The sequence below is a fragment of the Lithobates pipiens genome, unplaced genomic scaffold (assembly GCF_037356315.1).
Source record: "Lithobates pipiens isolate NorthernLeopardFrog02 unplaced genomic scaffold, aLitPip1_a1.2 Scaffold_16, whole genome shotgun sequence".
NCBI lineage: Eukaryota > Metazoa > Chordata > Amphibia > Anura > Ranidae > Lithobates > Lithobates pipiens.
In genome coordinates, this window is record NW_027507748.1 from 258,147,913 (window position 1) to 258,160,656 (window position 12,744).

At 38.6% G+C, this 12,744-nt stretch overlaps 1 protein-coding gene across 3 annotated transcripts in view; it reads right to left on the reverse strand.

Annotated features, from left to right (window-relative positions):
• LOC143982513 (macrophage colony-stimulating factor 1-like) overlaps positions 1-12,744 on the reverse strand; it is a 38,473-nt gene that overhangs the window by 13,150 nt on the left and 12,579 nt on the right. For 2 of the 3 annotated variants that reach the window (XM_077481327.1, XM_077481326.1), the window contains 6 exons: positions 12,415-12,477; positions 10,253-10,417; positions 7,251-7,422; positions 5,286-6,499; positions 1,885-1,937; positions 1,722-1,773 (listed from right to left, as the gene is read on the reverse strand). In XM_077481327.1, the coding sequence (XP_077337453.1) occupies positions 1,752-1,773; positions 1,885-1,937; positions 5,286-6,499; positions 7,251-7,422; positions 10,253-10,417; positions 12,415-12,477 (1,689 nt within the window). In that variant the 3' untranslated portion in view covers positions 1,722-1,751. The remainder of the gene's footprint in view (positions 1-1,721; positions 1,774-1,884; positions 1,938-5,285; positions 6,500-7,250; positions 7,423-10,252; positions 10,418-12,414; positions 12,478-12,744) is intronic. The other variant, XM_077481328.1, reaches the window with a different exon arrangement.

Genomic DNA, 12,744 nt, shown 5'->3' on the forward strand with positions numbered 1-12,744 from the left:
ATGGATGCCAATCAGTGCCCATAATGGATGCCAATCAGTGCCCACAATGGGCATCACTGATTGGCATGCATTATTGTTTGGCACTGATTGGCATCCATTAGTACAGTATAATATAATACAATGCCGCCTATCAGTGCCCATCTGTGCCGCCTATCAGTGCCCATCTGTGCCACCTATCAGTGCCCATCCATGCCCATCTGTGCCGCCTATCCATGCCCATCTGTGCCGCCTATCCATGCCCATCTGTACCACCTATCCATACCCATCCATGCCGCCCACCCATGCCAATCTGTGCCAGCTATCAGTGCCCATCGGTGCCGCCTATCAGTGCCCATCAGTGCCGCCTATTTGTGCCACATATCAGTGTCCATCAATGCCCCCTCATCAGTGGCACTTCATTGGTGCCACCTCATCGGTGCCCATCTGTGCCGCCTTATCAGTGCCCATCAGTGTAGCCTCATCAGTGTCCATCAGTGAAGGAGAAAACTTACTTATTTACAAAGTTTTGAAACTGAAACATATATATTTTTTTTAATTTTCTGTATTTTTTTATTTGTTTAGCAAAAAATAAAAACCGCAGGGGTGATCAAATACCACCAAAAGAAAGCTCTATTCGTGGGAAAAAAATGATAAAAATGTCATTTGGGTACAGTGTAGCACGACCGCGCAATTGTCATTCAAAGTGCGACATTGCTGAAAGCTCAAAATTGGTCTGGGCGGGAATGTGTTTGAGTGCCTGGTATTGAAGTGGTTAAACACTATATAACAACTATATACATCAAAGGAAAATGCTGGGAGTCATACATCCAAAACTACCTCTTTAAAAGTATGTATTCACCCTGAAGTAAATCTATTGGCTCCTTTAGACCATTGATATATATATATATATATGGTCAGTGCACTCATCTAGCTATGTATTCTTTATTAGGGCTGTCTTGGCTCATAATGATCCACATGCTTTAGGTTATTCATAAGGAGCTATAACCTCTGTGTTGGCCCCACAGACGTTTTGATGCCTCTAATATTCTGCCATATGTTGCCGTAAGTGCTATAGGGTTATATCTGATTACGTTTTGAACTATCATAATAACTTTAAATACAATGTGAAATTAATTATGTTAATATTAATTTGTATATATGTCATACTATGCAGAATATGATACTCAATCTATGGGTCTTGAAGCTACGCAATTCAGCGAAACACACTAACCCTTGGAGGATTTAGCTACCAGTACACCTCAAGCTTATATGATTTAAGTGTAGAAGGTGTTAGAAGGTTTATTGTATCATATTACAGTACATTTTTTCATGTTTTTATCATAATGTAATTTCCTAAATCTCTTTTGAATTTCAAAAGTTGTAAATAAAATTATACCTATTATTATAACGATTCTTGTGTCATGTCATGCCATTAAAGTCCAGTACTACCAGGGTATATCCCTGCAACTCCCTCTTTCTCTTTAGCCGCTAGTAATAATAACATGTAAAATCCAACGGGCTGATTGTACCCACTTTGATCAAGCAATTAACTTGGGTTCATTCAGCCTGCCCATACATGTTCCCTGCTGAACTGGCTGAGATTTGAACCATCTATGGCCGGCTTTAGTATATGATCCCCACTGATGGATAAACAGTGATAATAACAGCATAATGACAAAATAGGACAACATGTCAATACTGCAAATAAAGCGTTTTTATGTATGTTAACAAATAGGACTTACCTCTACATCTATACCTAAACATTCTCGGGTTCACACTGCAGTTGCAAGGGGCCTACAAATAGGAAGACATGTTGGCATTGTTAAAAAGAGCAATGTGTGGCAACAATAATGTACATGTATTGAAACCTTTCAAACATATAAATGAAATAGAAAATTCACTTACCTCATTTCATGCAACTCTTGCACTTGTTCTCTATTCAGCTGTCGTATTAGACGCTATAAGAAAAAAAAAAAAGTATAGAATATATTTAAAGCTACAACTTCTTTAGTAAGATTCTACAAACAAGTGGTAAACATAATATTAACTTGTATGGTTGGAGAACACAAAAGGCAAAGAATTAATGAAGATTTTTAATTCTTTTAATGTTTATTTTGTCTTTATTGGGGAGATTTTCCCTCAATAGCTGTCATGGTGAGGAAACAGATAAAACATGACAGATGTTCAAACTTTTCCCTCCCCTTTTTAACCTTTTTGGTGGGTTCTTGAGTACTGTACTGCAGTGCAGAAAGCATATTACTGTAAACAAAAGGTGATTAATATACAACTTAGAGGCACACCTCACTGTCACACACAGTGGAGCTCATATTCCAGGGGCAACTTACACTGCAGTGATGTGGTGACCCCCAATGCATGTATAATCATGTTTTCTACACATTTATTATATGAACTAGGTAGCTAATGTGAATTTGAGCCATGCTTCAACTCCCCCCCCCCCCCCCCCCGCTGCAAATGGGTTTTATATAACGCAGTCACAATGCTTCACTCATGGCCACAGCAAAAACTACCACACATGACGTGACCCATTCAGGTGTACAGGGAAGTGCTGCAAATGCCTTGCACGCAGTTATGGCACACATTTGTAAAAAAATGGGGTTAAAGCAGGTGGTGAGTGGGTGTCAAATTGGGGGTGATTTACTAAAGGCAACTAGACTGTGCACTTTGCAAAGTGCAATTGCTCCACAGCTTAGTAAATGAGCATAAGCAAAACTGACTTTCATCATCCAATCATGTGCAAGCAAAAATTTTTTATTTTTTTTTTTCCTTGCAAGTGATTGGATATTCTTTGCAAAGTTTTACCTCATTTACTAGGCTCTGGAGCAACAGCATTTTGAAAAGGGCACAGTCTATGTTCCTTTAGTAAATCAACTCCATTGCCTCCTCACCGCCTGTCCATCGCCTCTGAAAATCCAATTGCCAATCACTCTTCAGAGGAGCAGTAGATTTAGACAAATTTAAATCACCCTAAGGAAAATAACAGAGAGAGGGAGTTATCAGTTCTCTAGGGCTTACATCACTAAAAATATGTTTAAAGTGATGATGATCATGAAGCCTATGGCAGCTAGGCTGTTTAATTAGCAAACAGCACAAAACTATGATAAACATCTCTCTAAGATAATATGCTACCACGTGTATATTAGTATGGTATAAGTATAATATATAATATAAGTATGGTATAAGTATAATATATTATACATATAATATAAGTATGGTATATATTGAATTAAAAATTGCAACATTATTCTGTTAAAATAAAAAAATAAAAATTTGTGAGCTAGAACAAAATGTTCACCCAGTTGAAAGGAATAATCAAACCCAAATCTCCTATACTGACTGTATGCCAGTCCTTACCCACACTGAATTTACCGCTCTTTTACTTAAAGCAGAGTTCTGCCTTGGGGAATTTATTTTTAGGTCAACAGCTACAAATATTGTAGCTGTTGACTTTTACTATATGGACACTTACCAGTTCATGGAGCCCGCGATATCAGCACCCCAGACGATCTTCAGATCAACCGTCGCTTCAGATGCAGCCGTCGCCATTCCAGGTAAGGGAACCTGGCAGTGAAGCCTTTCGGCTTCACACCAGGTTCCCTACTGCGCATGCCCAGTTTCCCAGAAGTGGAGAAGGGAACCTTTCAAAAACAGGTGCCCTTTCCTCGCTCCCCTCTAAAAGGTGCCAAATGTGGCACTGGAGGGAGGAAGCAATTAAGCGGAAGTTCCAATTTTGAGTGGAACTCCACTTTAAGTTCTGCCCAAACTAGGTATATGCATTTGATTCTCAGTTTATTAAATATCTGCATATACTGCAACCAGGTTTTAGCTTTCACTGCACTTTTCAAAGCATACATTTTGGTTGGCTGCTAGGGATAACTGAATACAGCATCATTACACGCAATGAAAGTGTCTGCCGACTCATTCCTTAAAGGGCCACAGAACTCTAGAATCACTAGTAACTTTCTATGCAGGCATCATGTTTAACTTGTCCTTCACTCCATAAAATGCTCTTTATCAGTGATAATTCCACACATATTTGTCATCAAAAACACCAAAGGCTATGCAACCAAATGCAGAAAAATCTACACTATAGAAACCTCATGACCAGATTATTCTTTGTAGAGTCCAAAAAACAAAATTACCATCAACTGTGCATGGTGATTTTCTGCTATACTTGATATTTTATGTGATCGTTCATGTCTTCATACTGCACAGTTCTTGGTAATTGTTGATCTGTTAGGTAAAATCTGACTGTTTGTGGTATTCTTTGTATAAATAACATTTTTAAAAACACAATACTTGATTTAAAAATCAAGAATATTGCATGCACTGTCACATTGTATACCAATATATTCAGTGACAGTTGCATTTTCTATTTTATGCATTGAAAATTTTTATTGTTAAAATGCAACACAAGCGTGCCTCTGATTACAAATGTTGGCCTTATACTGAGTGAATTTCGACCGGCTGATGAAAAATCGCTTTCTGGATGGCCCTGTCAGCACCCTGCTGCCCAACATTTTTTTAATTTGAAGGAAGTGGGCAGAAAAATGTTGGCTGAATAGTGATTGCAGTTTGGGCCACTAGAGTTGGCTGTCAGAATACAATAGCACTGCACTATATAGCGTACATGGAGTATTTTTTTAATGGGCCTGCAGACTAAACTAAAAACATAAACATCTATCAGTGTAGGGCCAGCTCGAGCATGTTTACTATGTAGTAACTGCCAACATGGAGAGTATGTAAAGCCAAAACTTTTTTTAATTTTAGAGTAGAGCAAGGATGGTTTAAACACTTATCAGGTTGTTTAATATGCCTAGGGCGTGCTAGGCAAACTTTCCTTCACTTCCTGTATAGGAGACAATCAGGAAATGAGAGAAAATCCCTCCAAATTTAATGAAATTCCCAAGTTAGAGTGTTGTTACAGGAACACGTGTCCCAGCTGTAGGACTTCCACCCCACTTCTTGATCTGTGAGAACTCCTAAAAGGTTGGATTTCAGTTGGATTTCCCATCTCTTTCTGTGACACGGATCGCCATAAGAAATACACAGGTGAATCTCCCCAGTGGGGATACAGACAGTGATAAAAACCTGACAGGGGCATTCCCGCTATATTCACAAAAGCAAATTAGCTTTTTATACAGTTTAAGTGGAAGCACAAAGTTTAGCAGATCTTGCCCTGCACCGATGTAGCTGAATTAAAACTAAAACTGTTGAACCCTCTGAGTATTTAAAACATTTCTTTCAATTATGATGTACGTAAAAAAAAAATGCCCATTGCCACTCACCCGATAGCGATATACGGAATACAGAAGTCCACACAGAAACAATATTGCCAGAATGCTTGGAATCATGACCAGGAATAAGTTGCTGTTCTGTCTTCCATGGTGACGCTGTTCTGTTTCAAGGATAGGGAGTGGATTAGAGCCATGAACAGGACCAACACCTCTATTTGCCCTGTCCTCAGATATAAAAGCAGCTACATTTTGCTCTATCTGTTGATTATTGTTGTATGTGTACCCTCCCTCATGTGCTATTAACTTTGGATGTAAAGAAGCCTCTGAAGGTAGTGACTGGACTCCAGAGACAGGGGAAGACATTTTAGTATCAGAGCTGGCAGGCTTAGTTGTTACCACAGCAGGGAAAATGTAGCCAAAGTTTCTGATCTCATTTTCCTGTTGCATAGTTTGAAGAGATTTAATGGTAGGAGGGATGCTTGAGGTTAGTTGAAGCAGCGTTGTAGTACGGTCATCACTCGTCAGAGCTGGTTGCGGATGTGTTGATGCATATACTTTTAAAGTCTTAGCCACATTTTCAACAGAACGTCGCACTTTGGTTACAGTGCTTGATGATGATGATGACTCTATGGTGGGCTCCATACTGGGCTTAGAATATTTCTGAAAGGTTGACCCCAAACTCTGTGAAACTATATTGAGTTCTGTAGTTTCCACTAACTCACCAACAACCGGTTCTGTGACAGAAGTTAATTCTCCAGTTTGCTGAGAAAAATCTTTGCTCAGAACTGTGTTAGTAGTAGACAATGTTTCAGCATGTGAGCCATCAGTTTTTAAACTTGCAATGTTGAAATGCTCAGGATATGTCCTAGTTTGAGGCAAACTCATGGTGTATGCTGATTCAGTGATACCATTATTAAATTCCATGCCACTGAAGGAAATGTCCATTTTGGTAGGTGAAGACTCTGGGCCTGAGACCAGACGATCCGTGGTGGCAGCATGCAAGTGATCCATGATGGTGGTTAAAGTCTGTACTTCAGTTGGTGGACTTGTTATGATGACAGATGACAGTTCTATACTCTCTGAGGAGCTCTGTTGAGGATTTTCTAAATCAGTGCCACTCGTATACTCTGTAATAGAAACTGTACTGAAGGGGATGATGGAAGCATATGGGCTGCTCTTAATTTCTGACAAGTTGCTTAGCGATTTTTGAGTAGATGTAGCAGAAGTAATGGGTGTTGTTGGGGAAGGACAAGCACACTGAGGACCTGCAAGATTCAAAGAAAGAGGTAGAGGCTTTGATAAAGCCCTGGTCTGTACAAATACTATAGAGATGGTATAGAGATGATATAGTGGCACTGGGTTTGTTAATGTGAGACAACAGACATGTTAGCAGCCTTGGGTAAGTTATGATGAGAGCAAAGACATGTTAAAGAAGCAGTGGATTTGTTAATGGTGCTAGGTGCAAGTCAAACATTTGAGGCCTTATTTACTAAAGTGTGAAATACAGAAAAGTGCATTGAAATTAAGTTATGCTGGGCACAATGTATAGTTTATGTACAAAGTCAAATGCTTTCATTTCAATTCAGATTTCATTTTAGATGTATTGTAGATGAGCTGACTCTTACCAACTTCTAAGCTACCTTTGCATTCCCTCTGGTGTGTATGGGGAGTAAAGCAGTTATGAGGCAAACACATGTCTGTGTACAATACCTAGAAATGTGTGTACTTTTTCAACATCTAATTGATTGTAGAGGATTTTTTTTTAAAGTAGATGCTTCTTTTTTACCTTGGATTGGATGTTAGAAGTGAACACAGGTTCTTTTTAGCTCACTTTACATTTTAGGAAATCCAGCAAAGAATCACTTAAGCTTACTGTATTTCACCTCACTTCATTTCACGTTTTAGTAAATCAGACCCAAAGACAAACAATCAATATTCAATCTTGTATTGCATTTTAACACTTAAGCTGAAAACAGTATCGGTAAGCATAGCTCTTGATGGTATTATCAATCTCACCTTTTGCTGAATGGTCATATTCTTCCTCGCACATCTGATACTCCTCATAACAGTTTACTTCAGATTCAGAATTTACTTTAAAATCTCGAAATATCACAAATGACATTTTTATTCTTTCCAAAAGCTGGACAGGGTTTAAATCAGTGTGACGTGAACAGGGTTCTAGGTCTTCCTAGTAAATTAAAGAAAAATAGAGGCATTTTATTTTAATTACTAAATAATAATTGCTAAGGCACACATTTTCATGTGACAGTCCAATGTAAAAATTTACAAATCTAAGAACTATCGATATACAAGCTGTTCACCATGAATTTGTTTAGAATGTTACACAGTATTTTCGGGTTGAAAAAAGACACATGTCCATCTAGTTCAACCAACAAAAAAAATAAAAAAAGGAATAAATAAGTACATTGAAAACATCCATATACAGAACCCTATACCCACAGCTGATCCAGAGGAAAAAACCCTACAAAGCATAGTAAAAAATAATAATTCCACCACAGAAAAATAAATCCTTTTAGATTATCAAAAGGCAATTGAACATTTCCTGGTTAAACAATTCCTGGTGTTATTTTTTGTACATTTTAATAGCCTTTTATATTCTGTACATTCAGGAATACATCCAGCATGTTTTTAACCCTTTCATGACTAAGCCTATTTTTGGAATTTGGTGTTTACAAGTTAAAATCCATATTTTTTGCTAGAAAATTACTTGGAATCCCCAAACATATATTTTTTTAGCAGAGCCTCTAGAGAATAAAACGACGATTGTTGCAATATTTTATGTCACACGGTATTTGCGCAGCGGTGTTTTAAACGCAACTTTTTGGGAAAAGGGACACTTTCATGAATTAAAAAAAAATGAAACAGTAAAATTAGCCCACTTTTTTTGCAAAATGTGAAAGATAATGTTACGCCGAGTAAATAGATACCAAACATGTCACACTTTATAATTGCATGCACTCGTGGATTGACGACAAAGTACGGTACCTAAAAATCTAGGCGACGCTTTCATTTTTTTTTACGGTTACCAAGTTAGCGTTGCAGAGGAGGTCTAGTGCTAGAATTATTGCTCTCGCTCTGACGATCGCGGCGATACCTCACATGTGTGATTTGAACACCGTTTACATATGCGGGCGCAACTTCCATATGAGTTTTATTTGCTTTGCGAGCTTTTATTTTATTTATTTGAAAATGAATACATTTTTTAAAAAAAAATAATAATAATTTGATCACTTTTATTGTTGTCACAAGGAATGTAAACATCCCTTGTGACAGTAATAGGTGGTGACAGGTACTCCTTTACACTTCAATGTATTCAGATCGCCGAAAACGGCGATTCTGAATACTGTATATATTTTTAAAACCGGCGCCATTGTCAGCCGAGTAAACGGGAAGTGACGTCATGGCGTCGCTTCCGTGTTTACTATTAGGATACTGGAACGAAGCCGATTACGGCTTCATTCCAGTTCCTCCCCAGCAGCCGGAGGCGCCGGATCTTGAATCGGGGCTCCCGATCAATCGGGAGCTCCGGTAACAGCGGCGGGAGGCGGCGGGAGGGGGGGGAACGCTTTTAGCCGCTTCGGTTGTTATGCCTGGATAGCCAATCACCCGCTGAAAAAAAACGGTACCGGGATGATGCCTGCAGGTGCGGGCATCATCCCGGTATACCCCCCGGAAGCCGAGTACGCCGATCTGCGTACGCTCGGCGGGAAGGGGTTAAGCAATAAACTGAACTGGCTAGGCCTAGTCCCTGAAGGAGTCTGTTCCACATTTATTCCCTAGGGTTTCTGCTAAAAAAATATATATAATGTTTGGGGGTTCCAAGTAATTTTCTAGCAAAAAAATACTGATTTTAACTTTGTAAGAAACAACTGTCAGAAAAAGGTTTAGTCTTTAAATGGTTAAACTTCCCTCATCTACAGACGGAAGTTCATCCTTTGATCTAAGAACAAAAAGTTACAATGTTTATAGTTATCTACCAGCACTGACAATGTTGTGATAAACTTGGCAGGCTGCCCGTTTTTTTCTTTTGACAGCTGAGTGAGTTTTTTCTGCATAGAGATCGTGAGGGGGGTTGCATCGAGATCACGATTAATTGTGCAGCTCTACTCTGGAGTCTATATTACTTTTGATACAAGAAAGTATTTTGCTAGCTTTAGAAACTGCAGCTTGGCATTGCATGCTATTAAGTCCATGATCTACTAGAACACCCAGATCCTTCTCCATTATTTAGCATGCATTTAGATTTTAGTGCATAACGTAACATTTATCAACATTAAACTGTCACACAGTTGTCCAAATAGTGCATTGAAGCAGAAATAAACTCTCTAAATCAACATTGATTATTTTTTGCTGCTAGCATTAGTAAGTGGATAGGAAGGTACAGTATATTATATTTACTTGTTTCAACCTTTTTTTTTTCATTTCTTCAGTTGCTTCCTGGTTTCTGACCTAGGCCGAAATTATGTCATACATCACAGGAGTCCTCATGGGCATTATTTTTTTCTTTCAAATGGAAGAGAGCAGGAGAGACTTCTGAATGCATGCCAGCGCTAAGGGCAGATGGATTTTAGGAACTAAGTGCTACATGAATCATCTGCCCTTACTCAAGATGGCTGTGGCTAGAAATGCTGGGTGGGGGCAGACAGTACAGTTACAATCCAATTCAATACTGGAGGAATCAGAGGGTCCTGCCCACTAGAGCTTACAACCTAGAAGCTAGGGTCAAGTGAAACTAAAGGTAATAACTGTGGGGGGCAATCTGATGGAGAAAATAAATGTTATAAGGCGGGGGCAGAATAGGCTTCTCTGAAGAGAAGGGTTTGCAGGGATCATCTAAAAGCACATAGCTCTATCATCTATAAACATAGAAATTATACCTTTAATCCACATCTCTATATCGTTTATAAATATTTTAAAAAGTAAGGGTCCCAACTCCCAACACAGAACCTTGGGGTTCGCCACTAATAACCTTCTAAGCAATATGGAAAGAACTTTACCTGTGTTAGGTCATCATTCTCATCTATACAGTCCTGAAATCTTTGATTGTATAGGTCATTTAGCCTCTTAGTATAATTATAACTTTGTGAATTTGGTTTAAATTCAAGTTTTTCCAAAAGAGTAGAAAGCTGACTTATTACTCCTCTTTTGTAGCAATAGTCTCCCTAAAAGAAAGAAGCATGTAAGAATTTAATTACAAACTCCATCCAAATTCTGTATACTGGGTTTGTACACTGCCCCTGTACTGACACAATATTCCAACAAAATCCCCAAAAAGTTTTCCTGCCTTCTGGTAAGATTGTCCTTAACACTAGATTATGTGATCTACGAACAGAAAGGTTACTTTGAATAGTCCTGTGTGGTCACTGAATATATGACAAATAAAATAAATAGAAAACAGTTGAATAAAGCTGAACCTTACCAGAAATATCGAATATTTTCTTGAACAGAAGTGAAACTGTGCTTTGTCCATGCAGGCATTAAAATAAACTTGCTGCTTTGCCCTGCATTGGCAAAGCAAGGGTTCACTATAAGAGTGACATATGGTATAAAGGAAATGTAAGTATTTAATTGAATACTGAAGAGACCATTGATCACTCCCACCGTAAGACTGAGAGATCAACCACAGAACTAGGTGTGTCCTAATTTCAAAAACATGGATACAGTTTGACAAAACAAAAATGTTTTTTAGGGCTTGTTCACACTAGTGGTTGGGGGGGGGGCAGTAAAACCCTGTAGCTAAGCCGCACTTCTACCAATCCCCAAATGCTACCCCCCTTTACCTGCCGTGGTCGGGTTTTACAGTGAGCAGCAGTAAGTATATGTGCGGGACAACACATATCAAAGTATAATACAAAAGATGCAGTGCTTAAAGAATGAATACATACCATACACTTGATAGAATATTCAAAGATTAACAATAAATCCTAAATAGTGTAAGGTAAGTCCTTAACCCCTTCCCACCAATAGTACGCATATATGCGGCCTTACTGGACTGTGCTATTTTAAACCAAAACAGACGACCCCTACAATACTTTTTGCAATCGCGCATGTGTGGTGATGTCACAACTTCCAGCTCCGCCCTACATGTTTCGTCTCACATAATGTCATCAGGGGCGAATCGGTCTGCTCAGGGACTTATTAACAGGGAGTGACGGAGGATTCCTGTGTGCTGCAGTTTGATGACTATCATACACAAATGTGATGTCACATGTCATTTGGTAAGCTTATATGGGTGATGTTTACAGGGAACTTTACAAATTTATTAGCACTGTTTTGCACTATTTATGATTTACTGTTTATCTTTGAATATTCTATTAAGTATACAGGTTTTACATATGCCACAGTAGGTATTATTTGCTTGCACTGAAAAAGCTACAAAAAGGCTGTGTTAGACCTGCAAAAGGTCGATCCATCTGGTAAGAGGCAAATCCTTGTATGTGTGTAGTGGAGCACAGTGTATTTATATAGGATCACAAATATATTCACGAGGAATCACCTCTAAATGGTTGTTGGGAACCTATGATCACACTATCTTGTGTATGGAACTTTTTTCATTTATTTATTTAAACCATGGACTCACAGTTAGTTTAATTATTTCACTCTGTTTGTGAAAAAAAACTTTTTAGAATTTATGCTATCAATGATTTTTTTAGCACTGTTGTTTTGGATAAGAGCATTTACTTTCTATACAAGGAATTATACCTCCTGTTTTTTTTTGCAGGCATAGAGCTTGCTGAATGCAACCATTCAAGATAATGGGCCACTCTGCAAACTCCACGTAACTTCATGCAACACAAGTGTGGTGATCAAGGGTTACAGCAGGTGGTGAATACAGTGCCTTCTCGCCTCCTGTCCAATGCTCTCTGAAGAGTGATCCGGAGTGAAACGATCTTCAGAGACCAAAGCTTGTGTGAGCATGCCTATGCTTTAGCGAATTTTGGATTTACATCAGTAAAAAAAAAACAGTATGCCCAAATAGGCAGGGTTATGATCAGGGTGAGTGAACTTTAGTATACTGTCTACACTGGGCAGTCATAATGTGGTCCACTACATCCTTAGGAAAGCAGTCTATTTGTGTTACAATGCAGAACATTTTGCCTATGCGGACAATATGTACATTTTTAAAAATACTTTGAGAACTGAGCTTTGTCAAACTCACCACTATTTTGTTGTCCATTAATTTCATTTTCACAGAGCAAGGCATTTTTAACTGGGCATCAATCTGTAACAGAAAGAGAACAGTTACAGTCATAAGAGTATTATGTCACTATCACATTCATAGTAACATTTACAACCACTATCGCTTGGTTAAAAAAGTAACACAGCTTCACTAGCAAAAGAAGAGGCTTTATCCTTACATGTCCTATTACCCATTCCTTTGATTTTCACTTTGTTTTAAGAGTTATGGCCCCCTGAAGAATCATTACATTCAACACTTCTGAAAGTGCTGGATATCGCATCCTCTACTGTGCGCTGTGGTTACTTCCAC